We start from the raw sequence: 27,736 nt of genomic DNA on the forward strand, positions 1-27,736 counted from the left end.
TCACTGGCCACCTCACCATCTTCTACAGATGGTTTTCACTGCTCATACAGCCTTCCATGGTGCTTCGTAGGCCTCTGTTTTTTTTCCTCTTTCAAACCTTTGTGCATATGAATGTGGCATCTGTGTTTGGTATCTGTTCTGATGTATCAGGTTCCCTCTCTGTTTTGAAGTTAAAGCCCATGAAAACTGGGCACACTGGCACATATTTCAACCACTTGATTCTTTTAACTGCACCCATCCCGCATGGAAAATCATAACTCTTTAATTTGGCAGATGAGTCACTGTTGGCATGTGCTCCAGCTTTCCACTGCACTAGGCCTCGCTCCTCTTGAGTCCCTGGGAAAGAGATACAGGTTACTGAAAGCCAGATGAGTTGGAAGCAGACTAGAACACCTCTCTCAACAAAACTGATGCTTGCCATTAGTTTACTAGCAAATTGTTGAGTGGACCTCAACAAGTGGGAAACCCTGGTCTCTGAGCGGCCCGCATGGAGGCAGGCTGTGCAGCATGGCCTTTCCCAGTTTGAAGAGATACTTGGCCAACAGTCTGAAGCTAAGAGGCAAAGAAGGAAGGCCCATAGCCAGGGAGACAGACCAGGGACAGACTGCACTTGCTCCCAGTGTGGAAGGGATTGTCACTCCCGAATCGGCCTTTTCAGCCACACTAGACGCTGTTCCAGAACCACCTTTCAGAGTGCGATACCATAGTCTTTCGAGACTGAAGGTTGCCAACCATGACTAGCAAATGCAGAGGTAACAGGTGTATTCAAAAGCTGTTAACATGTGTTACCTCTGCATTTGCTAGTAAACTAATGGCAAGCATCACTTTTGCCATCCTAACCACTGAAACAAAAACTGTACTCAGAGTCAGTAATGGGACATAATAGTCTTAATTGTATAGAAGAAAAAAACTATTACATTAATTTTGTAAATTCATTCATTAGAAGCTACATTTTTCAATTGGTTAATTAAAACCAAAGTGTACAATTTCTTCCTAAAATGCACCATATAGATTTTTATTGCTCAGTAAAAAAGCAACACCCCAAATCCAGTAAGTGGCCACATGCCATAGCATGCTCAGAACTGTATTAAAAAGATAGACATTATTGATACATTTTGAGAAGGGAGGACTACTGAGAAATAAGCACTGCACAATCACTGCATCCTCCTCCTCCTAGCCAAAATCTATCTAATCAGTCTCCTCTAACTAGACAATGAACTGACAGTGTATAGTGAAATAAAGTGTATTCAAAAGCAGGCTACATATTAGAACAGTGGTATCAAACATGGCCTACAAGCTGGATGTGGGCTGCGAAGCTCTTTATCCAGCTCCTGGGCTCTCCCAGCACCACCATCATGCTCTCAGCTGCCAAGCTGTTCTCAGGTGTCACTGCTGAAAAGGGCTGCTCATATGATAATTGGGCTCTCCCATTTGACAATATGATCAAGATTTGCTTATTTTCTGTCATTTGCAGCTAATGAGTTCCTAAGTGAGAAAAAGTGCTTATTTCTGGTCATGACCTGTTTAATGATATCACTTTCTGCTTAATGACATCATTGCCAGCCCTCAGTAGGCAATATGAACGCTATTTATCCTGCTGTATGAAACGAGTTTGACACCCCTGTGTTAGAAGAAGAAACTGTTGGAAAGTCATTGGTGTCTTAGAAGTGTCTGGTGAGACGACAAACTGATACAGGAATGGCGGAGTTTATTGACCTTTGTGAATGCAGCACCTGGTTCTAACTCTTTATTTCCACAACTTCAATATATGTGCCACTGTCTAGTGCAGTGGCAGCACTGATGCCGGTGGCACCAGAAAGTGCCAACTTCAGCTCAACATTGATGCAGTGCAGTAATGCTGGGTGAATTGTATGCTTCTGGGCACTCAAGGCATGGAAAACAAGCAGCTCTAATGTTCTGAAAGGTAATAAAATAGCTGTACCTGGAACTGTGTTGTCCAATATGAATGCAATGCTGCCCCCAACAAACATTTCTGTGGTTAACAGCACTGTTAATATTTGGTCAATTTCAGCAACACCTGTAATAGAGATTAACAAGGAACCTGTGAGATTTGGTTCCACTACTTATTGTGCTCCTGGGCAGTGGCAAACTTACCCAACCCCGCTCCCAGGGCAAAGGTCCAAGATGCAGCCCCATGGGAGATGCCACCCCCAGCATGCAAAACTGTCCCCTACCTTACTAGAGCGCAATGGAGCCTCACGCAACCCTTAGACCAACTGGGGAAGAGTTCTAACACTTCCCTGCAATCAAAACTGCATTTCCAGAAAACCAGAAGTGCAGTTTCTGACCACATTGGGAACTTCAATGAGGTGGTCCTTGGGGCACACGGACTTAATGCTTGGGGCATTTGCCCTGCTCACCCAGCGCTTGATCCACTGCTGCTCCGGGGGGGCAGATTGGTGGAGTGCACCCATTTCTGTCAACCTACTTTTCTTGGTACAGCACTTCTCCCCATCACACTTCCTCTTTTTCTCTGTTCCCCTCTTCCAATCTAGGGAATGGATGGAGTGGTACAGGCAAGTGGAAGGAGCAGAGGCTAGCTTATCATCAGGTAAGAGGGGGCAGCATTTGAAATGCCACCTTAGGTGTCAGGAGGTCTTGGGCCAGTCGTGGATAACACTTGGTCAGGAAATGTAAAATGCTTGTGTATAAATTGCAGCTGAACCGAAAGCTGTCTTTATACACAGGGTCAAAAACCAGATTACATAATACAGTGTTCCATGTTTGCAATATGTGTTTTAAATGAATCATGTCCATGATTCATATTTGTACAATTTGATATTTTGCTCTTTGTGGAGCAAACAGCTTTGCTTTCACTGCCCCTTCCCTTTCAGCAGGGTTGGATCCAGGGCTTTTGAGAACATAACAGTATAAAAAATAAATAAATGCATAATAAAAAATAAATGTATAAGGGTCCAATCCTATCCAATTTTCCAGTGCCAGTGCGGCTATACCAATGGGGCATCTACTGCGTCCTGTGGTGGGGAAGCAATCACAGAGGCCTTCTCAAGGTATGGGAACATTTGTTCCCTTACTTCAGGGCTGCATTGCAGCTGCACCAGTTCTGGAAAGTTGGATAGGCCTTAAGTCTCCCTGCTGTGTTTAGTATAAAATGTGAGTCTGGATGTGCATGGATTCAAATTTGAACTTGATTTTGTGTGGAAGCAGCAAACCCGAGAGTGAAACAACTCTTGCATGTCTCCTTTTTACCTCACTAAAGGTCCACCCCTCCGTCAATGGACAGAGGTCCCACAGAAATCTGTAGACTGGTTGGAAAGCATGGGCAAACAGAGGAGGTAAAGTTCTCCCTCCCTCTGCCCTGCTCCTCGCACTCACTTGTTCATTAACACACGCAGAATGTACTGCAGAATTATATCCTGTTGTGTTCTTTGATATACTGTAGTTAGTAAGGTTTGGTCTGACAAGGGGGTCATACATTGGTACACTAAAGTTCTGCAGTGGGGAAGTGCGTTTATTACTGGAATGAATGGAACTCTGACTACATGGAGTCTGTCAGTTTAAGTTCTGTTTGTTCTGAAATGAATGACACAGGGGACAAATATTACTCATGGGTACAGATTGGGGTTCATTTCAGAACTCCGTTTCATTGCCGTTTGTTTTGAAGAAGACTGAAAAGAAAAATTCGATTAAAACTTGATTTTTGCACACTGCCTGTGCCTTTCAGCAATTCTCTGCATTCATTCCTGCCCACCCAGAGGCACTTTTAACATCGCTGCCAAAACAGGGTTGTTGAAAATCAAGATTTTAAAAATCAAAATGAACGGGGTTTAAGCGTTAGTTGTTACTCTTCAAAACAAGTCACGGCAACACTTGTCATGAAACACAATGGACCTCTGAAAATGGGGGAAAAAATTAAAAGTTTTAAAATTATATAAAATAGATATTGTGCTGCACTTGGCTTCTTTTGCTTTCTTTCACTTATCTCATTCTTTTCCAATCATTCTTGATGACTCAGAAGTCATGGCTTGGATGTAGCTCATTAGGGCATGTTTTCCCTGCCATCAAGTGAGACAGAAAAAGTAAACTTAAATTCAACAGCACTCATACTGATGTATGTTGTTGCACTGCTTCTTACAGGTGATCTGTAAACATTTCACTTTCAAAAGTAGCTCCTATTTTAAAATGTGACATGTTGCCAGTCAAATGGAACTGAGAGGGGGCTTGCAGAAACCAGGATGAGTGTGTGACTGCCACTGAGCCAAAGATTGTGAGTCCTCAGAGGTTCTTTGGTGCAAATAACATGAACCTCCAGAAATAATTATATCAAAATGAAGAGTTAGAATATCGTATATTGCTTTTCTCAAGCATAAACCTTAGAGATCTATCTTCATTAGTGATCCTTATCAGATGAAGGACTCAGGTTTCATACTTCTCTGAATTGGCAAAAGCCTTTCAATACCTGTTTTGATAGCATTTGGATGTGAATCTAAATAGTTTGGAACAGTGAGTCCAAAGAACATGGCAAAGCCCAGAACGAAAAGGTTACGGGAGGAATTCATGTCAACAAACTGCAGGTTGGAGAGCCCCACTGCTGTTATCATGCCTGCAAAAAAGGATCAAAAGGAGAAACTCAGCTTTTTTTTTTTAATCAGTGCAGGATGGCTGAGGTTCAACAGGGGAATTAGGCTGTAGCAGAAGGCCAAGACAATTTCCTGATGGTCCTTCAGGAATGTGGCTTTGATTCCCAGTACTGGTTGGCCACCACAGATTCCCCTGCCCCCCCCCATCACTGAGGAGACTGAAAGGAGCCACCACCCATCACTACCAACCACAAGGTTAGAGCAGTGCAGCTCTGAGGTAAGGGAACAAGCCTTCCCTTACCTTGAGGAGGCCTCCGTGACTGCCACTCAACACCAGGATGCAGCACATGCCCTACTGGCACAGCTGGAAAGTTGGTTAGGATTTGGGCCTAAATCTGACCATCTTAAACATTACATTCAAATAATGTCTATTCTGAAAACAAATACAGTAAACACCTAACATCTGAATTGCCACCAGAGAATCAAATCATTCACGTTTTTCTTCTGATTCTGGTTTGGACGCCACTGTTCTGGCTGAAACTGTTCTCATCTGTCTCTGCATAAGTCCAGTAAGGGCTCAATAACGGTTTTGCCTCACCTAAACCAATATTATTATTTATATTATTTATATTATTATTAGATGTCAACTGAGCTGCAGGATGTTCCTTCCCTATCTACAGGAAAGGCTGCATGACATTTCCTGCAATTTATTCACAAATCAAGGATAAATTTCTGCAATTTTTCTTTAATGCTCTGTACATTTTCATAGTCTCCCATAATAATGAGGGCTAGAAGCCCTTTCCTCCCCTTTAGTTTCTATGAGCCAAATCCTATGCATATATACTCAGTAGGAAGCTACATTATAATCACTGAAGCTTACTCTCTAGTAAATGCAGATAGGATTGCAGCCTAAATAGCCGTCACTGTGTGTTAAGAAGTTCAGTACTGCAATTCATGCACCAATCATAACAGCATTTCAAGAAACCTCCACAATAGCATATTAATAACTACGACAGCCCGGCATCATTAGGTATCCTTCTAATTTTCTGCTAGCTGTTTTGTGCCCATGGGATTATTGCAGTAACTTACCAAACAAGGTGCAAAACATTCCTCCAAGGATGGGGTCAGGAAGGGAGGCAAACAGAGCTGTGAACTTGCCGATGGTTCCCAAAACAAGCATGATTCCAGCACCATATTGCACCACTCGTCGGCTGCCCACCTGCAGAGGAAAACCAATCACAAGACACTGTTCTGGCATGAGTTATTCCCCAGTATTTATTATTCATCATCACCATAGCTTCTGCTCACCCTATGCTGCATCTTCTTATTGGCTCTTGTACTGTAGCTAGACTCTGAACTCCTCAGGATATAGACCTGAACAACGTAGGATAGACTACAACAGGCATGTTCTAGCCAAACACCAGTAGTTTCACATCTCATTGATTTCAGTCAGTTGGTTTAGTATGTGTTTAAATCTCACCACTGAGATCAATGGAACTTTAAAGAAAGGGAATTTTGAAAATATCGTCCCTTTGCTGGGTTATGCCTTCAAGCCCTGCTATTGGTTAAAGACAATTATATACAAGAATTTGGACGATGGCCTTGGTGATCTTAGACTTGGCAGAAGCACGCTTGAAGTCACAAGGTCCAAATAAAACACCCTTTCTTTGCTTCTTCCCACGCATGTGAATTGAAACTTGCATTTTTGTACCACTATCATACTGTGCTGTACATCAGGCTACTGGTGATCCAGATTCAAAGCCCTGCTATGAATCTCTGCCTCATTCCCCACCTATCCCCTGAGGGTGCGTTGGGTTCTACCATTGCCACAGGTACTGAGGGTTCTATCGGTTGGCCCAATCAAGCACTTCTGATGGTGCTCAAGCCTGGGCAACCCCTGACACTACCCCTGCATAGGGCAATAGAGCGCTTTGTGCTAAATTAACTATAGGTCACTTCTATATCCTACCTAAAGATTACCTATTTGTGACCATGTTCTTAACCCATGGAAGCCTCTGGAACTGTGCAGCCAACGTTGCAAGCAAGGCTGCCACTACAACAGATAGAGTTGTCTATCGTTGACTCCCTTCTCTCCCCCCCCCCATGCCCCAACATTTTCTGAGGGAAGGGCAAAGATAGTTCCAGCATTGGTGACTTCACTGAGCCCAACAGAAAGCCATGCAAAATGGCGACAGACTTAAGATGGGATGGAATCTTCCCCTCATAACAATTTTGCAGAAGACAGCTTTATGGAAGCAGTGAAGTGGCTGTTTCTACTATTTGTGATAGGAACCTTCCTCAAAGTTAGGCAATATTTGTTCCATTATCTTGAGGATAGTTTGCAGCTCCATTAGTGCTGGAAGGTAGGTTAGGACTGGGCCCTTCATATGTTCAGCACAGCAAAACAGAGGTGCAACACCTTGGCCTCACAAAAGACATGAATGCGGCTTCATTAGCCCAAACCAATCTTGTGCCAGACCTATTCATATCTCTAGGATCAAGAATGCAAAAACCACCTCTTCAAAAGATATTGGAGAACAGTTAATTACCCCTGCAACCCAGGGAGATTTTTCTAACAAAAGTCCAATGATTCATATGCTGAGAGTAATCATGTGAATTAAATTAAAGGAACCAGAGACCCATCTATGATGGGACTGAAAGATTAAAAGCTGCCACTTCTCTTGGGCAGGTGCCAGAAACTGGAAGGCTTGGACTGCTCCTGGAGCACAGGAGAGAAGCAGACAGCTATGTTCAGTTCCAGCAGATGTTCCTGAGTCAGCCCCATGGACCATGCCTGGCAGGAAGCCAGTAAAATCCTAGAAGCAGAAGATGGCTTCAAACATTGCCGTGTGGTACCTTGGTGATGCCCAAGACTCCAATGTTAGGACTCGAAGAAGTAGAACCATTGCCAGTGCCCAGCAACCCAGCAATTATACAAGAGATTCCCTCTGTAAAAATGCCCCTGGGGAAAAAAAGAGAATCCCAACAACTCCATTAGATTTTCCATATTTCTCTACACCCATTTCCATAGTTGGGAATTGCAAAAAATAAAAATAAAAATTCCCATGTATTATTTTTAATTAATGTTTATACCTAGCACCCTGTAAATGCTCAGCTCCTGAAGGTTCCTCCTGGGCCAACAACAAGATCATGAAACAACTTAAAAGAATGATTAAAAGCATAAAACCAGCAATGTAAACATTAAATCAGAGATATCAAACCATGGGAGGGGTATTTCTCACCAACACAGATAATCCACAGGCTATGCTAGGCTGAAAGATATTTAATGAACCCTTTTCTGGATCCCCCTCACCACTACGGTACATTCCCTTCTTTCACTGGCCTTTCACAGGAGGGAGTCGCACTACAGTGCGCTGAAGAGCAAGCACCACCCCCAGTTCCAACAAACCCACAAGTATATAACTGTTCCTCATGGATGCTCACAGTAAGGGAGTGGCTGAAATTGAAATCAAGCGTATGAAGTAGGATGGCTCATTCCCCAAGCAGTGGCAGGACACAGAGTGTCTGCTTTGCATGTAAAATGTCCCAGATTCAATCCCTGGATCTCCAGGTAGGGCTGGGAAAGATTCCCTAGAAAGGCACTGCCAGCAGGTATAGAAAATACTGAATCAATGAAACTGGTTGAAGATCCAGGACAGACAAAGCAAGTTACTTCTGCCACAAGCTCAGGTGGCTTTTCAAGGGGATTCAACAGTTTCGAGGAGGACAAGTCCGCTAGTACACTGCTTTCAGGTACAGACATAGTATGGAGTGTTGGAAGAGGGGAATGCCTTCATTTCCTGCCTTTCGATTATCCAGAGGCAACCTATGGGCTACTACTGTGAGAAAGAATGCTCGATGGGCCTTTTCCCTGATGTAGCAGGGTTTTTCTTATGGTCCAATGGTCTGACTCAGTTCCCAGTGTTCCAGATACCAGGACCATGGCAGGACCCCACATTTAGATAATCTGCATTAGGTATATTTAGGCCTCAATCCTATTCACACTTACCTAGGGCTAAGTCCCATTGAACCTATTACTTCTGAGTTGACATGCATAGGATAAAAAGGAACATAAACTGTGGCAAAAGAAATGTAAGAAGGTGATACGGGAGGCCAAGCGAGACTATGAGGAACGCATGGCCAGCAACATTAAGGGGAATAATAAAAGCTTCTTCAAATATGTTAGAAGCAGGAAACCTGCCAGAGAAGCGGTTGGCCCTCTGGATGGTGAAGGAGGGAAAGGGGAGATAAAAGGAGACTTAGAGATGGCAGAGAAATTAAATGAGTTCTTTGCATCTGTCTTCACGGCAGAAAACCTCGGGCAGATACCGCTGCCCGAACGGCCCCTCCTGACCGAGGAGTTAAGTCAGATAGAGGTTAGAAGAGAAGATGTTTCAGACCTCATTGATAAATTAAAGATCAATAAGTCACGGGGCCCTGATGGCATCCACCCAAGGGTTATTAAGGAATTGAAGAATGAAGTTGCAGATCTCTTGACTAAGGTATGCAACTTGTCCCTCAAAACGGCCACGATGCCAGAAGATTGGAGGATAGCAAATGTCACGCCTATTTTTAAAAAGGGAAAGAGGGGGGACCCGGGAAACTATAGGCCGGTCAGCCTAACATCCATACCGGGTAAGATGGTGGAATGCCTCATCAAAGATAGGATCTCAAAACACATAGACGAACAGGCCTTGCTGAGGGAGAGTCAGCATGGCTTCTGTAAGGGTAAGTCTTGCCTCACGAACCTTATAGAATTCTTTGAAAAGGTCAACAGGCATGTGGATGTGGGAGAACCCGTGGACATTATATATCTGGACTTTCAGAAGGCGTTTGACACAGTCCCTTACCAAAGGCTACTGAAAAAACTCCACAGTCAGGGAATTAGAGGACAGGTCCTCTCGTGGATTGAGAACTGGTTGGAGGCCAGGAAGCAGAGAGTGGGTGTCAATGGGCAATTTTCACAATGGAGAGAGGTGAAAAGTGGTGTGCCCCAAGGATCTGTCCTGGGACCGGTGCTTTTCAACCTCTTCATAAATGACCTGGAGACAGGGTTGAGCAGTGAGGTGGCAAAGTTTGCAGACGACACCAAACTTTTCTGAGTGGTGAAGACCAGAAGTGATTGTGAGGAGCTCCAGAAGGCTCTCTCCAGACTGGCAGAATGGGTAGCAAAATGGCAGATGCGCTTCAATGTCAGTAAGTGTAAAGTCATGCACATTGGGGCAAAAAATCAAGACTTTAGATATAGACTGATGGGTTCTGAGCTGTCTGTGACAGATCAGGAGAGAGATCTTGGGGTGGTGGTGGACAGGTCGATGAAAGTGTCGACCCAATGTGCGGCGGCAGTGAAGAAGGCCAATTCTATGCTTGGGATCATTAGGAAGGGTATTGAGAACAAAACGGCTAGTATTATAATGCCATTGTACAAATCGATGGTAAGGCCACACCTGGAGTATTGTGCCCAGTTCTGGTCGCCGCATCTCAAAAAAGACATAGTGGAAATGGAAAAGGTGCAAAAGAGAGCGACTAAGATGATTACGGGGCTGGGGCACCTTCCTTATGAGGAAAGGCTACGGCGTTTGGGCCTCTTCAGCCTAGAAAAGAAACGCCTGAGGGAGGACATGATTGAGACATACAAAATTATGCAGGGGATGGACAGAGTGGATAGGGAGATGCTCTTTACACTCTCACATAATACCAGAACCAGGGGACATCCACTAAAATTGAGTGTTGGGCGGGTTAGGACAGACAAAAGAGAATATTTCTTTACTCAGTGTGTGGTCGGTCTGTGGAACTCCTTGCCACAGGATGTGGTGCTGGCATCTAGCCTAGACGCCTTTAAAAGGGGATTGGACAAGTTTCTGGAGGAAAAATCCATTATGGGGTACAAGCCATGATGTGTATGCGCAACCTCCTGATTTTAGAAATGGATTATGTCAGAATGCCAGATGCAAGGGAGGGCACCAGGATGAGGTCTCTTGTTATCTGGTGTATTCCCTGGGGCATTTGGCGGGCCGCTGTGAGATACAGGAAGCTGGACTAGATGGGCCTATGGCCTGATCCAGTGGGGCTGTTCTTATGTTCTTATTATTGTGCTGTAAGTCTAGTGGTTCTGAGAGAAGAGATTCAGATTCTACTCCTTCCTGAGCCATAAAAAAAATGCAAAAACGTTCAGCATGTGCAAGCCAATGCTGTCTCCTTTGAGTAACTGGGGAATCATCCTAAGGACAGAGCTCTGTGTTACATGATACATGTATAAGACTGTTTTTCCTAGGGGAAAGCCCTAGGTCAGGAGTGGCACCAAAGGTTAGTTTAGCCAGGTTCAGCACTGGCTGAGTGCCCATGCTCATCAGAGAGCCCACATGTTCAGGCTGAAACCTAAATCCTCAATACAAGCAGTAGTGCCTAATAATGCACCACAGAGGATAGAGGCAGGGTATGCCACTGGGGACCCAGTCCGCAGCTTCACTGAAGGCTCCTTGCAACCCAGCACTGGTCCTGCCTTTGGTAGGCTCCAGCTAATCAGGGAATGGCCATAAAATATTGCAGTGTAGATAGGACTGCATTAAACAGTTGAGCCAGATATAAACACAGGAATGACATCGTGGCTAAGAGACTGGGCTGTGAATCAAGAGTTTCCCTATTCAGATCTTGCCTCCATCATGAGCAAACCAGCTGACCTTAGGCAAGCTGCTCCCCAGCTGCAATATGGGGTTAGTAATGCTTACAGGGTTGTGAGGAGGGCAACATCAAGATAAAACATGTGACATGCTTTACACACTCCAAAAGCTCTATACCAGTGGTTCTCAAAAGTTCTGGCAATCAGGACCCATTTTTTAGAATGACAATCTGTCTGGGACCCACCGGACGTTATGTCATTAACCTGGAAGTTAGCATCAAGTCTAATATATTAAAAATAAAATACACTTTGAAATGAATGGGGACCCACGTGATATAGGCTCACACCCCACCTAGTGGGTTCCAACACACAGTATGAAACACTGCTCTATACCCATGCTAAGACTAATTATTCTAAAAGCCAGATTACAAATTCCAAACAGAAACAGAACTTTTGATATCCTATAACCATTTGGAGCAGTTACTGAATGTGCATAGCATTTCCAAAACCAAACCACCAGAGTGACAATCCTTGGCTATATGGCAGGCCAGAAGCAGCAGCTGCCCCCATCGCCTTCTGAGAGGTGGGAATCAGTTTCCTTTCTTGCTTCCTACCTGATCAGAGCTAAAGTTGATACCAAGTGCCTCTCTGATTGATTCCTCATCCGCGCAGACAACTCAGAGCTGAATGTTCTTGCAGCAGAAACAATAGGGCCAGTATCTCCCAAGTAGCTAGTGCCAAACAAGCTGCAATCCTTCATGAGCTTTTCAGAACCATGCAACAAATATTCAAGCAAAGCAAAGGAACTGCAAGTCTCCTACCTGTTAATGGCATGCACAGGAGGGGCTGGAGCACCCGCAAGCCTTGCACAGGCATAATAATCCCCAATTGATTCAATGATCCCAGCCAAGGTAGCACTGAACATTCCCAGAACAGCAGCAGCTGTCACTGTGGGGATTCCCCACTGGCCTAAAATGAGTAAATGCAAGTAGGTGTTAGCTGGAGCATAGTGTACATTCCCAGGCATCTCTGGCCCACAGGGCAGAACAGCAAGCCCACAGCAAGTCACAGCCCAAAACGCAGTTCGAAGGCTCACCTTTCTCACTTTCATCAAACATTCAACTCCCACATGGAGTAAACCCCACAACACTTTATGAAATGCCAGCATGTCTTAATCCTCAGTAGTCCCATATTACATATATGTCTACAATCCTCAGAAGTCCCATAATACATAATGCATAAAGAAAAACTTGGGACATAGTATGGAGAATTCCAGAATTTTGTGACTCTAGAGCAGGGGTGCCCAAACCCCGGCCCTGGGGCCACTTGCAGCCCTCAAGGCCTCTCAATGCGGCCCTCTGAGAGCCTCCAGTCTCCAATGAGCTTCTGGCCCTCTGGAGATTTGTTGGAGCACACACTGGCCCAACGCAGCTGTTCTCAGCGTGAGGGCGACTGTTTGACCTCTTGCATGAGCTGTGGGATGAGGGCTCCCTCCACTGCTTGCTGTTTCACATCTGTGATGCAGTAGCAGCAACAAAGGAAAGGCCAGCCTTGCTTTGTGCAAGGCCTTTTATAGGCCTTGAGCTATTGCAAGAACTTTATTCATTCATATAAGTTCATCTTTAATATATTCATTTATGTAAACTTATGTAAATTTATTCAAATGCAGTGGTTCTCACACATTTAGCACCGGGACCCACTTTTTGGAATGAGAATCTGTCAGGACCCACCAGAAGTGAAGTCGTTACTGGAAGTGACATCATCAAGCAGGAAAATTTGTAATAATCCTAGGCTGCAATCCTGCCCACACTTACCCAGGAGTAAGTCCCATTGACTATCATTGTTAAAAAAATATACATAGTAGTTTGTTAAAAGTACAGATCAGTAACATTTCCCCAAATGCAGTCACGTACCATGGTAGCATCAAGCCCAATACATTAAAAATAAAATATTGAAATGAATTGGGACTCACCTGAAATTGGCTCGCAACCCACCTAGTGGGTCCCGATCCACAGTTTGAGAAACACTGCTAATGTTTTCAAATATCTCCTCACAATCCTGAGTGTTATTGAGCTAAAAATGTCAGAAGTCCAATGGGATTCTCTGTGAAATTCTTCGCATGGAAAATCATATAGCATTGATGGCCCTGAGTGTACATCACAGGTCAGCATCAGGTAGACTATTACTTACATGGATATGGAAGCCGGAACCAGGGAGCAAGTGACATGATTTCCCCTCGAGCATCTGTTCTGGCCTTGTACCCATAGGCATTGACATCATGAGGGAATACATCAGTCACTGTCAGAATGTAGCACAGTAGCCAGACCACCAAAATGGCCAGAATGATCTAAGGATGAAATGCAGAGATGCAGACACTCCAGCTTTCTTGTGACTTATCAATAACACATCCGACAGGGAGAAGCTACTGCAGGAAGGAAGACTGCATGTGGCTAAAAATAGTCACCTCATATTGTGTGTGCTTCAAATTTGTCATACTCAAGGCAGACACAAATCTGTGATCTTTTGGATGGGAAGAGTGGCTCAGGAGAGGGAAAGTGGCAGGCAGGGGAAGGGGTTGCATGTTTCCTGCCACTTTCCTGCTGAAATCACTGTCTCAAGATGGTGATCTACCACACAGGAGCAGGCCATTGGGGCTTGACAACAGGCATTTATGTGGAACAGGTAGTTAGACCCTTGGCAAGTCCCCAGACTTTGCTTGCAGATATCAGCTGGATTTGTTATGGTGCAAACAAAGAGCCTCTCAATTTAACTTACTTACTTTGGGCAGCAGAAACAGCATTAACATTGCCCCCTTCGGGGCAGAGGAGGAAAGAAGCACTTCCTCTATTGCCCCCCCCCCAAGTACACAAGTCATTCTTTCAAAGGAAACCACCCCCAACCCCAGCAAGCTGCCTCCTCCATAGCCAGGCATTTAGCCCTCCTATTTTTATCCTACAAGATTGGTTGTGGTAGATGAAGATAGCCATGAGGACTGCAGCTGGGGGGACGGGATGAAATGACACTATCCATAAACAATTTTTGAAAGATCTCCTTCCTGTCTGACCATTGTTGCCAATTCCCAATGTCTCCTTTGTCACAACTTTGTTAACTCTTTCCTCTCCTTGTCAAATCAGACATTTTATGGATAGTCACCAGGGCGTGCACCTCCATATATCATATGGATCAGAGAGCCAAAGTGGAAGACTGCATGCAGTGTTCATTGGGGAGACTTGGCTACGAATCTCTGCTCTGCTGTAGTACTTGCTAGTAGGTCAGCCTAAGCTGTCTCACCGACTTGCTGCTGTGAAAATGAAATGGGAGCGGAGTGTGGAGGGGAGGGGGAAGTCATATATGCCACCAGGAGTGCCTTGAGGAAGAGTGTAATAAAGTCCAGGGCAAGCTTTTTTAAACCCATTTTTGCCCGGCCACAGGTGTACACATTTGATCCCTGTTGCATATATGCAACGTTGGGCAGAAATGGCTTAATCAAACAAAAAGAACCAGCCTTACTGGGAACATCTTGAAGATCTGTATTCGGAACACGGTGCACCCTTTTCCGCATTTATAACCAGGAAGGAGAAAAGACACATTTCGTAGGTACTGAGCAAACAGAACGATTAAAAAAATTGACCTGTTAAAAAGAGAGAAGAGCCATTAAAAAGCAGCACTATGGGCACAGAAATAATAATAGTGTTTCCGTTCAGGGTCACATTGTCACAAGAACAAGAACAGTTGTGTACCAGGCCCTGATTGATCTTGTATTTTTTCCTTGCTGCCAACAGGGCAAGTACTGACCTGCTTTCAGTGTCATCAAGACAGCAAGTGGTACTCAGAACCTGAAGCCTGCTCAAACAATTGTCAAAGGAGTAACTACAAAAGGCCAATTCTATTTTTCCCTCCATGGCCTCCTTTTCCGCCACCCCCTCCCTTTAGAATAATATCCTCAGATCAGAAATTGTTGGCCATTTCCTATGTAGCTGATAAGACCAGGGCCTGGGGGGGGGGGTAAAGGGGGTAATTTGTACCTGGGCCCAGGGTCAAAAGGGGGGCCCAGAAAGTTTCTGGAATCTTACATTTTCCTATCTAATCAGATGTTGCCTGCACGGGATGCTGGCAACACTACCACAATTGGGAATGCTGGGAACACTACTGATGCCACCTAGGTTGGTAGAAAATGCTGTGCTCCTGGGCTCCAAAGACTTTTCCAGCTGTCTCTACCCTCCCCCCCCCCCACCGCTTCACCCCTCCCTGCCCCTATTCTGCATGGCCATCACCATCCTCCCCTGCTGAGTTTCACACACACACCCCTTTGCAAAGGGGCCCCAAAGAAACTTTGTACCCCTGATAAAATTCCTCTCAGAGGCCCTGGATGAGACAATCACAAAGCCTTCAACATTTTGTCCACAAAGCACACTTCATTGCAGTCCCTGAAAATGGTGACTCATTGAGATGGTGACTCATTGAGAGTCAGTAACTGCAGTGGCAGAGCTGCCTGTAACTCACACTTTAAATACTATGCATGTGCACACATATGCAGTAGGATTATGTGCACTTAGAACTATATGACCTTTATGAGGATGTGTCCTTGAACTGCAGAGCAACAAACTGCATAGGAATGGGGACTGTGACCAGGGCAGGCCTGCTAATGAGACTTAGGGCCCAATCCTTTCCAACCTTCCAGTCACAATGCAGAACAAAGTTCCCATACCTTGAGGAGGCCTCCATGACTGCCCCACCACCACAGGAGGCAGCATACAATGCATGGCATGGCTGCAATTTGGCAAGGATTGGGCCCCAATGAATGGGGGGGGGGTGATGGGGAGTGTGTGTGCCTATATTGCACACACCTGCTGCCTCTGCTTCTATCCCAGTCACACACACCTCTGGCCTGTCCTGCTGTCATGTCACAGTGTCTCCTCTTCCTGCTCTTGTGGTTCTAAAAAGGCAGAGGGGTGTCAGAAGTGGAAAAGGAAGTGTGAGGGGAACAGTGGAATGAGTGCCTAGAACAGGGGTCGGCAACCTTAAACATTCAAAGAGCCATTTGGACCAGTTTTCTGGAGAAAAGAAAACCTCGGGAGCCACAAAACCCTCTTGACATCTAAAATGAAGATAACACTGCATACATAGTTTTTTTTTTTTTTACCTTTATGCTATGTAAAAAAAGAAACTATAGTGTGTTAAAATCAATGGGATTTCGTTTGACTCCAAAGTGGAGTCAGGGGAGGGAAAAAACCGACAGATGCTGCTTTGCGCTGAATCGAAGCAATGGGAAGACTTATGCAGGCTTACTCAGAAGTAAGCACCTCTCTGATTTCCATGGGGCTTCCTCCTTAGTCTGTGTAGTATTAGGATCACATCCTCCACCCTCAGACTTCTTTTGGGAAGTCTGCCCTGTCGGGTTTCAGAGGGACTGACTTCCATGCTCAGGCGCACTGACCAGGAGAGAAATCGCACGAAGGCCAGAGGGGCTGATTCTGGAGTCGGATCCCAATCCTAAGCATGCCTACTCAGAAGTAAGTCCCATTCAGTTGAATGGGGTTTACTCCCAGGAAAGTGTGGCTAGGATTGCAGCCTCGGGCTGCTGGAAGGGAGCTTGGATTGTGCAGTGTGCCTAGCCAGGGTGCTTTGGCTGTGTCCACTCCCTGTAGGTGCACTCCAGGGAGCTCCAGGGTCGGTCACCCCATCTCTTCTGCGGTGGGGGGGGGCAACATTAAGGCAAAGGGCATAACGAAGCCTGCCAGACTCAGAGGGATGGAGCCGAAGGATCCCCCTGCCTACTCTGTGTGTGGGGAGGGGAAGGGCGCCAGGGTGAGAAAAGCCCAGCCTGGGCACAGGGGAGGTGCACGCGCACCTTGGGCTGAGCACTCCAAGTTGCGGGGAGGGGTTGGAGGAGGCTTCGGAGCGCAGCTTATCTGCCTGGGAAATGCCTTTGTATTTTTACATAGTAATTAGTTTAGCAAAGGGGGTGACAGAGAGGCGCTCTGTCACCCCCTTTGCCACTTTCACCCACTTTCACCCGCCCTTCCCCGCTGAGCCCATGCGCCACCAGCTCTCCCTGCCCGGCCACAGGGGTCCCCGCAAAGCAGCCCCCGCGCCTGCCACCAGCGGTCCTGTCCCACGGTTCAGCCCCCTGCCTGCTGCAGGGAGAAGGAAGGAAGGGCGCAGGGAAGAGGTGTCCAGCTGCCCCCCCGCACCTGCTCGCAGTGGGGCGCCTGCGGGGTGCCTGCTCACAGTGGGGCGTGGAGAGCAGGTGCGGGAGAGCGCGGCTGCCCCTGCCTGCTGAAGGAGCTGCTGTGGGCGAGGGCGGCGCCCCGGCCCCACACTCACCAGCAGCCAGCGCCCGCAGCACGGCGCACCGGAGAGAGGCGCCCTCGGGACTGGGCTGGCTGGGTGGCGGCCACGGGGAAGGCGCCCTGCTTCCACCCCCACTTGGGAGCCGCAGCAGACGGCTGAAAGAGCCGCATGCGGCTCTAAAAACACAGGTTGCTGACCCCAGGCCTAGAACATCACCCGGGAGATGCTCTAATGGCCCAATCCTATCCAACTTTCCAGCAATCGTGCTAATGGAACATATGTTGCATCCTGCAGTGGGGAGGCAGTGACAGAGGCTTCATAAAGTAAGGGAACATTTGTTCCCTTATCTTGGGGCTGCACTGAGCTGCATCAGCACTGGAAAGTTGAATAGGATTGGGCCCTAAGTCACCTCTCCTCCATACACTTCCTTTTCTGTTCCCTTCTTTTACAGCTGAAGCAGGTGCTAAAGGAGGGGAGGACTTGCTTTCTTTCTAAGCCTTTGTAGTGGCTTACTTGGGTGTTGGAGGAGCAACTTGGGCCAGCCCTGCTTGTGACCAACACTACAATTTGCTCCTCAATGCCACAACTACTTCCTCGTATTGTTGCCAATGCATATTTAGCTCCATAGACTCTTCAATTTGAACAGCCACCAGTACCCTATGCACTCAGTACTGATTCATCCTTTTTGTTTTCTTCCATCATATGCTATCTTTCTGAACACTGTAAATGACCAGGAAGTACAACCACCTATAGCCTAACTCTCTGCTTCATTTGGCTGGGTCTGGCAGCAGAAAAAGATGATGAGGGAGGATTTGGGTGACTCACCACTTTGTACCTCTACATTCATTACTTTTGAGATGCAGAATCATCTCAATTGTGCAATTTTGTGCAATTTTTGGAGTATTCCTGCATTCATTTGAAAGACAAGAACCTACAGTGCTGCAATGCCCCAATGCGATCCGGCTCGGTCTCCTGCAGCTTGGAACACGGAGAGGCCTATTAAGGAGACAGTGGGTGTGACTGTGAGGGGTCCAATGTAGCTGAGCAGTGCCCCAGGGAGGCCCACCAACCCAATTACTACTTCCACCAGGCTAGAGATGATGATGGCTCCTTGGATCTATAGTAGAAATGGGGAAAAGGGTAATTAAATGGATAGTCATGCAATCTAGATAGTCAAACAAGCCCAGTCAACTAATAAACATCTATGTTTTGTGACAAAAAAAATCTAAGATTCTGTGATTAGAATGCATTAGCCAAATTGTTAATATATATGCATAGATTGACTTCGGGCTCAATCCTATCCAACTTTCCAGTGCCTATACAGCAGTGCAAACAGGGTGTGTGAAGCATTTTGCAGTGGGAGGGCAGTCATGGAAACCTCCTCAAGGTAAGGGGATGCTTGTTTCCTTACCTTAGGGGCTGCATTGCAGCTGCACCAGAGCTGGAAAGTTGGATAGGACTGGGCCCTTAGTATGTTAACTGCTGTAATTATGTAATTACGTAATTACACCTTTCCCTCTGCATACATACCTAACCAATTCCTGAAAACAGCCCTTATAGTGAAAATCAAGATGAGTACAATTGTTATATTATTTTCAATGGGAAAAATTCTAACATATTCCAAAGCCATTCCAAGTTCACTCTAAAATCACCCTAAATCAGTGGTTCCCAAATGTTCCCCCTTCCCAGGCCTGATCCACTGACACAGGTCAACGCAGACCCATAGCGGTGGCTGTGGCTTTCTCCGGTGCAAGGGACAAATGTCCCCCTGAGGAGACTTTCCACCTGCTAAATTTCCCCATGGGATGCAGCATAGCTTGTGTTTGCACCGCTGCGTCAGCATGGTAGAACTTAGGTAGGATTGGGCTGACGGTCACAAACTATGAGCAACTTTCTTACATTTTCACCTGTTTTTCCACTTTTCTCATGAGTTTTTTTAAAATCCTTTTCTGTTCTTTAAGACTCATATTCACAGGCATTTGTAGACACGCTGTAAAAGGAAGCATGGAATGCGTGTGCCTTGAAAGCACAGGGATGTGATATCCATCAGGCAGTGCATCTCACATGGAAGGTGCCTCTTCCTCAGCCGTGCTCAGGGTCCTGAAGAGCATTCCCCTTCCATGACTGCCCCACCACCACAGGATGCAGGGCATACCCCATGAGGACAGAATGCATTTGAACAGTGCTGCACGGGCACTGGAAAGTTCGTTAGGATGGGGCTGAGTCACAAGTGGAACTGCGTCATTACCTCTGCACTGCAGAAGATGGAACTTCTTTGTTATGCTATTTTGCAGCTGAGCATGTGCGCCTCAAAAAGGACAGAACAGTAACACTAACAAGAGTTCACAAATGAGGTCATTGCGCTGCTGTGCACTGTGCCAAAGGCCAGATTTTCTGTGTTAACGCAACAACATAAGTGCAGAGAAAATACAAGTGGACAACAGATGCATGATGACCTTGTATGACCACTGCCACCTCTATATAAAGAGCAAGTGCATAAAATGTGACAATCCCAGATTAAACATCCTGGGGAGGGGGGGAAGGGGGAAGAAGCAGGATAGGAAGCACAATTGATTATAATTCTGTTCAATACACACAAGAAAATCCTATCCTTTGCAGCCATCCCCTGTGCCTTTATAAGCCATTAACAGAAACTGTTAATTAGGGTATTTGCATTCTAGTCAAATGTATCAAAGTCACCGACATCCCTAGACATTTGCATCTGGGTTCTCTTTGTTTTTTGCATTCCAGCTGTTTGTATCCCACTATAACTGGGCCACAAACTATAAATATATACATTAAGAACGGACGCAAATGTCTAATACCAGAATGCATTTGACCAGGACACAGTTGTCCAGGATGAAATGGTCCTGTCACTGAAAATTTCCACATGTTAAACCCCCCCCCCCGGCCTTGATTGCTAGAAATGTAGCCACAGTTCTTCACTCTTCACATGCAGCAGCAAGCTGTATGCACGGAAGGGAACACCCTGGATTTAATTCCTGCATGCCAAAAAAGCCAATAATGTCCACCATCTGTCATGTGGGTCCAAGCAAGTCTCCGTTTCAGCAAGGGGAACGTTCCTCTTGTTTTAGATATATTGATTGAACAACAGAGTTTGGAAAAAATATGTAAATAGTATATTTTCTTAGAAAATGTATATTGTTTAAAGCTTTCTCCAGATGATGGGGAAGGAAACAAGAAATAAGAGATGGGAACTGTTCTTTCTAGACTTTTTTTCACTGAAACAGTTCTTTTCTTTTAAGGAGGAATATGTATGAAAACTTTTCATCAGAATGGAAAAGTCATGAAAATTCCAGAAGATGGCTCTCAAAGTGTTGGATTAAATTCCTGCCAGCTCCTATTCACAGATCTTTCTTGCAAAGTCTAAGCAGATTTTTCACTTTAGTATAACATATTTGCACATGTATGTGTCCATGGGATTAATTCCAAAGCGCTACTCTGGAAGAAGTGCATTATACTAGAACAATTTCAGAGGCTGCGTTAATGTGTATTGGGAAGCTCCCATCCTGACAAGTGCCACTGTGATGATGATGGATCATTCTTTGGCCCACTAGACAGAGGCTTGGTTCAACTTACTTCTCGTATCCGTGGTTGCCATATGTGAGAGGTATTCAGTGGTAATGTCCAGTTCCCATAAATTTCCTCTGCAAATTAAACCAGGAAGGCAAATACTCATGAAGACAGACACCATAGGTCAGCAGATCTAAGGAATTTGCTTGATAAGACAGTCAGGGGAAATTCTTTAGACAATGAAGCTTTTTCACTAGAGTACCACTAAGTGGACAGAACTGGAGTTTGCAATCAACCCTAACAGACAACTGCTCTCTGTCACGCAAGAGGTCCGCTATGCAAGGCCCTTTCCATAGGATCAGAATTTAGCACAATCAATGCACAGTTGTTGTTTTGATTGTACTCTTTTCCACCTTTTCCAGATCTACAAAATCCTTCCTGCAATGACAAGCAGAACTGTGCACAATACACCAAATGTGGTCATATAACAGATTTCAACAGGAGTATTATAATATTAGTATTCTTGCTCCTATTCTAATGACCCTTGGTACGGTATTTGCCTTCTTCACAGCTGCTGCATGCCGGGTCATGTTTTTATTGAGTTATCCACCACAACTCCAAGACCTCTTTCATAGTTCATCAACAGATCAAATGCCATAAATCTATGTACAAAATTGTGATTTCTGCCCCAACGTGCATCACTTTACACTAGAGAACCTCAAGGTCTTCATGTTCCATCTCCCACCACCATGCAAGCTAAGCAAGCTTGAATTACCTTCTGGAGGACACTTCCATTTATCCAGGGCCAGGATAGCTTTAGCAGGAACCAGGAAGGCTAATGCGCTGGCTTGAAACAGAGGAAGCCTGAATTGCCAAAAAAGAAAAAGCTTGGTTTGCTACCTTCTGCTACTATACCCAGCTCCCTTCAACTTGTTGATGGGGCAAAGTGAATCAAACCTACCTGATTCCGACAGTACTTTGGATGAGAGTGGTGATCCCCACACAACTGAAGATTGTGCCAATGAGCTGGCTGATGGTATACTGGTCCTTTCCTACACACAGGGATTCTGCCAGGAGGAAGGGAACAGCTATGGTGCCACTGAAACATGTCAAATAATGCTGGAGGGAAGATTGGGGGGATGAGTCAAAACAGGGGTCAAAAGAGCACATTGTTAGGCACATTCCCCAAACTAATTGTAAGAGTCCTGTTTCCAATTACAATGAGCCTTCAATACTATGGCACACAGAGAGTGCCAGCGCCAAGTTGCTAGAGGCCTTGGACCCAAAGTTCATGGTGCACTCTATCATGCCCTGAGGGCTCATTGAGCACTATTGCTGCTACTGGTTAAGAACATAAGAACATAAGAACAGCCCCACTGGATCAGGCCATAGGCCCATCTAGTCCAGCTTCCTGTATCTCACAGCGGCCCACCAAATGCCCCAGGGAGCACACCAGATAACAAGAGACCTCATCCTGGTGCCCTCCCCTACATCTGGCATTCTGACTTAACCCATTTCTAAAATCAGGAGGTTGCGCATACACATCATGGCTTGTACCCCATAATGGATTTTTCCTCCAGAAACTTGTCCAATCCCCTTTTAAAGGCGTCTAGGCTAGACGACAGCACCACATCCTGTGGCAAGGAGTTCCACAGACTGACCACACGCTGAGTAAAGAAATATTTTCTTTTGTCTGTCCTAACTCGCCCAACACTCAATTTTAGTGGATGTCCCCTGGTTCTGGTATTATGTGAGAGTGTAAAGAGCATCTCCCTATCCACTCTGTCCATCCCCTGCATAATTTTGTATGTCTCAATCATGTCCCCCCTCAAGCGTCTCTTTTCTAGGCTGAAGAGGCCCAAACGCTGTAGCCTTTCCTCATAAGGAAGGTGCCCCAGCCCCGTAATCATCTTAGTCGCTCTCTTTTGCACCTTTTCCATTTCCACTATGTCTTTTTTGAGATGCGGCGACCAGAACTGGACACAGTACTCCAGGTGTGGCCTTACCATCGATTTGTACAACGGCATTATAATACTAGCCGTTTTGTTCTCAATACCCTTCCTAATGATCCCAAGCATAGAATTGGCCTTCTTCACTGCCGCCGCACATTGGGTCGACACTTTCATCGACCTGTCCACCACCACCCCAAGATCTCTCTCCTGATCTGTCACAGACAGCTCAGAATCCATCAGCCTATATGTGAAGTTTTTATTTTTTGCCCCAATGTGCATGACTTTACACTTACTTACATTGAAGCGCATCTGCCATTTTGCTGCCCATTCTGCCAGTCTGGAGAGATCCTTCTGGAGCTCCTCACAATCACTTCTGGTCTTTACCACACGGAAAAGTTTGGTGTCGTCTGCAAACTTAGCCACTTCACTGCTCAACCCTGTCTCCAGGTCATTTATGAAGAGGTTGAAAAGCACTGGTCCCAGGACAGATCCTTGGGGCACACCACTTTTCACCTCTCTCCATTGTGAAAATTGCCCATTGACACCCACTCTCTGCTTCCTGGCCTCCAACCAGTTCTCAATCCACGAGAGGACCTGTCCTCTAATTCCCTGACTGTGGAGTTTTTTCAGTAGCCTTTGGTGAGGGACCGTGTCAAACGCCTTCTGAAAGTCCAGATATATAATGTCCACGGGTTCTCCCGCATCCACATGCCTGTTGACCTTTTCAAAGAATTCTATAAGGTTCGTGAGGCAAGACTTACCCTTACAGAAGCCATGCTGACTCTCCCTCAGCAAGGCCTGTTCATCTATGTGTTTTGAGATCCTATCTTTGATGAGGCATTCCACCATCTTACCCGGTATGGATGTTAGGCTGACCGGCCTATAGGTTCTGAGAGTTCAGTCCAGCTGGGTGGGCCCTCTGATGGGCCCTCATCCAATGACCAACCTGACAGACCCCTAACACCTCCCCTGCACACAGGTAATACCAAAACATGAGATGTGTATATGCAACTCAGAGTGCTTCCGTATGTCTATTGAATCTTTCTCATTAAAAATGTGGTGTTGCCAGTAGTGCTGGACATTGTGATTGTGGACATCGTTGTATGTCCAAATGCCTTGTCTACCACCCCTTTCATTGCCCAGCATCACTAAAAACACACGAGTGTGTTAATGTATGAGGCTGAGGTTTGACTTTGTAAAGTCAATTCTACGCAAATTTTGTACAGTTCTACAGAAGTTAGTATTTCAGATCAACAAGACTGATCACTTCATCACTGTAAACCATTGGGGAAAATCTGCAGGCCTTTGTATTAAATGTACTTCTTCCTTTTACACCCAGGATGCCCAAACCCTGGCCCAGGGGCCACTTGCAGCCCTCGGGAACTTCCAATCTGGCCCATGGAGAGCCCCCTGTCTCCAATGAGCCTCTGGCCTTCCAGACACTTGCCAGAGCCTGTGCTGGCCCAACACAACTGGTCTCAGTGTGAGGGTGACTGTTCAACCTCTCGCTGGAGCTGTGGGATGAAGGCTCCCTCCACTGCTCTCTGTTTCACATCTGTGATGTAGCAGCGGCAGCAAAGGAAAGGCTGGCCTTGCTTTGTGCAAGGCCTTTATTAGGCCTTGAGCTATTGAAACCATTATTCATTCATATAAGTTCCATCTCTAATATATTCATTTAGGTAAATTTATTCAAATTTGAAATGTAAATTAATTCTTTTTTCCCAGCCCCGGACTCAGTGTCATAGAGATGATGTGGCCCTCCTGCCAAAAAGTTTGGACACCCCGTTTTACATAGTGATGTTGTCAATGAGGAAATCTAGACTCAGCCAGACTTGAATACTTGTGAACAGTAACTGACATTGTGCTACTCTGAGAAACAGTCACTGTGAGAATTATTGTGAAGCAAAAAAAAGCAAAAAAGTCATTAGGAACAGCTGGGTTTCTTTGGCCTCCTACTTTTGAGAGCATAATTACAGATGGATATTCATCAACTTGTTACCTGAAATCCCAGCAGGATGCAGAGATACCAGGGAGGGACATCTTCAATCGTATAGATCATATCAAAACCCTTCTGTGTGTGGGGTGCTGGGGGCCCTGCATGATTCCCATCTGTTGTCTTGTGCTGAAAAGGAAGCAAGATGGTGTAGCACTGAACAGCGGAATGCAGGAGGGGCTTATGTTCCAGCTTCAAGCAGGTGTCATGGCAATATTTGTGTACGCCACAAAGAGGCTGGTGTGCTAGCTGCGAGTGAGGTGCTGGAGGGACAGAATGTCTCAATGGCCACAGTCCAGCTGTACAACAGCTTTAGGGGAGGGGCTCACGAGGCAATGGCCAGCCATTTAGTCTCTCTTATGACTAATCTTTCACACCAACCTAATTCATGGCAGAGATGAAAAGTCAAGTTGTGCCTGGCAGATCTTAAGCCTGGGTTCAGGTTTATTTACAGCACTATTCCTAACTGTTGTTGGCATCCTTCAGTCTTGGAAGACTATGGTGTCACGCTCTGAATGGTGGTTCTGGAACAGAGTGTCCTCTCCAGTGCGTGAAGCCTGGGTAAAGCAGGTATGGAAGTTAGACTGTTTCCCATGCAGCAAATCTCCCCTCTCCACATCGCTGAAATGGTCCAATGGAAAGGCAGAGGCCAATACGGTTGGTTCCAGCGGCATCACAGGAGTTGCCAGAACATAACTGTGTTCAGCCATGAACTGCCTCAGGGACTCCGGCTCCGGATTTTGCCTCGAGGTTGACTCCTGAAGCCTTTTCCATAACTGGATGTAGCCACAAGGCAGTGGAGCTTTGGGATCAGAGTTTTCCTTCTCTCAGATGAGCTGCCTTCCCAGGCTGACGAGTCCCATCTACCCAGTGGCTGTTTAGTCGCCTCTTACGACAAGTCCAGCCAAACTGAGGGCCTATTCTTATCCCCAGCCCCCAGGGGAGGCTAACTGTACCATGCTAACAATAAACACCATCTACTGGAAACCTATGAAATTCATCAATAATTTGTAGGCCCGAAAAGACTGGATAGCCATGAGATGAAGATGGCAAGTGCTTAGTTACTGAGGTCCCCTTTGTATCTTTCATAGCAGAGTTGGATCGTGTGGTCATTGATTTGGGAGCAAACATTACAAGCCCATGTTTTGTTATAAATGCACAGGTACCCTTTCTTTAATCTGATCCCTGAATCACAGCTCTACCATACCGGCTAGCATGTTGTCACATGTTATCACTGGTGACACTTAGAAAATTTATAGACTGTTTTTCAACCATCATTCTCAAAGTGGGCTACAATTAAAAAAAAAAAAAAGTAAAATGTCAGCATATCTGAAGGGCAGTGACACTGTAAGAGTGTATACCTAAACCAAAGCGTCAGCAGTAGAAAAACATTTTAGCCACTGTGAGTACATGTGCCTACTCAGGAGTACATTTTACGGTGTTCAGTGTAGCTTACTCTCAGGGAGGTATGACCAGGATTGCAGCCTTGATAATAGATTCTAAAGACGGGAAGTCACACCCATAAGAGATTCTCCAGTTGTGGCTATTAGCCTGATAGATGGTGGAACTGCTAAGATATATTTATCCCCAGATCACAGCAAAAAGAAAGGAAAGGAAATTGAGAGGAGGTTGAAGAAATGCAGCAAACAGCAAGCTATGGTGATACAGCTGCAGTTGCCCCGTCAATATTGTTTATCAGCTAGTGGAGGATAACAGAGATTTATAAAGCTGGTTTTAGAACCAGTAGGCATAGCTCCCTAGGTTTTGAGGTAGCTTTTTTCTCTGGGCCCTTCCAAAATTCTTCAGGTGTTGGAAAGGCTTCAGCATTTAAGGCTACAATCCCTTGCACACTTTCCTGGGAGTAAGGCCCACTGCACACAGTGAGACTTACCTGAGTGGGCACGTATAGGATTGTGCTTGAAGAACATGACAATCCATTGGCAAAATGCACATGGTAAGAACAGGTTTATAAGCATGCTGCATTAAGTTTCTTATGATACTGTTGGGTTTCTGCTGAACTAGACAGTAGCCATGCTTTCCTTTTCTGACGTTCAAGTGATGTTGAAATCCAACTGTCGTCATTCCAGAGCAATCGTTGACAATCTATTTTTGGTTTTCTCTCTTTCATGTAAGGTTCCTTCAACTGCATGTGCCCTTCTCAAATGCAAAAGAACTGACTTCCATTGAATTGTTTATTCCTAAGGAACCACCTGAGCAATAGCTTCCGCAAAGTGTCAAGGACCATTTGTTTCTTCAATCTTCACCTACACATTGAAACTAGTGGGTCGCATATAAAATGGAATAAAGCATCCTTCCAGAATGACACAAAAAATAAACAGCCAGCCTCTTAGGAGAACGGAAGTGGGGGGTGGGGGGGAGAAAATGAATAACTCCTTTGTTCACAGACTTCTCCAGTACTCTGCCTCAGGACTCCATCCAGATTCCAGCCCCCAGTAGGAAGCTCATTTCACTCCTACAACAGGGGCTATAAGAACAAGGCACCACACACAAGTAAGGGACGGGTCTGGGAGGTAGTGGGGCCCATATCTCAAAGAATAATTCCCAAACATCCTCCATTACTCTCCATAAGCATTCTTAAGAAAAGATGTGGTTGCTTAGAGCAGAGATTTTCAACCAGGGTGCCAGGGCACATTAGAGTGCTGGTCCGCGGGTGTGCTGCTGGGGTTTGGGGGAGGGTCGTTTATTAGTAGGGCTGTTGGGGGATGTGAGTGCCCCCCCATCTGCAGTGCTGTGTACCTTGTCAATTGTCCAAAAACTGATG

General features: G+C 45.7%; 1 protein-coding gene across 1 annotated transcript; it reads right to left on the reverse strand.

Annotated features, from left to right (window-relative positions):
* Window positions 1-91: 91 nt before the first annotated feature.
* On the reverse strand, window positions 92-27,036 carry SLC23A1 (solute carrier family 23 member 1). Its single transcript, XM_066622489.1, has 14 exons — window positions 27,004-27,036; window positions 24,961-25,083; window positions 21,971-22,128; window positions 21,785-21,873; window positions 21,076-21,143; window positions 18,411-18,592; window positions 14,692-14,812; window positions 13,372-13,528; window positions 12,003-12,150; window positions 7,419-7,524; window positions 5,652-5,781; window positions 4,442-4,585; window positions 1,943-2,038; window positions 92-336 (listed from the first exon to the last, which is right to left on the reverse strand). Exons 1-14 carry the CDS (start codon window positions 27,034-27,036, stop codon window positions 92-94), a joined length of 1,800 nt encoding a protein of 599 aa, XP_066478586.1.
* Window positions 27,037-27,736: the final 700 nt, after the last annotated feature.

This window comes from Tiliqua scincoides, chromosome 1, assembly GCF_035046505.1.
Source record: "Tiliqua scincoides isolate rTilSci1 chromosome 1, rTilSci1.hap2, whole genome shotgun sequence".
Taxonomy (NCBI): Eukaryota; Metazoa; Chordata; class Lepidosauria; order Squamata; family Scincidae; genus Tiliqua; species Tiliqua scincoides.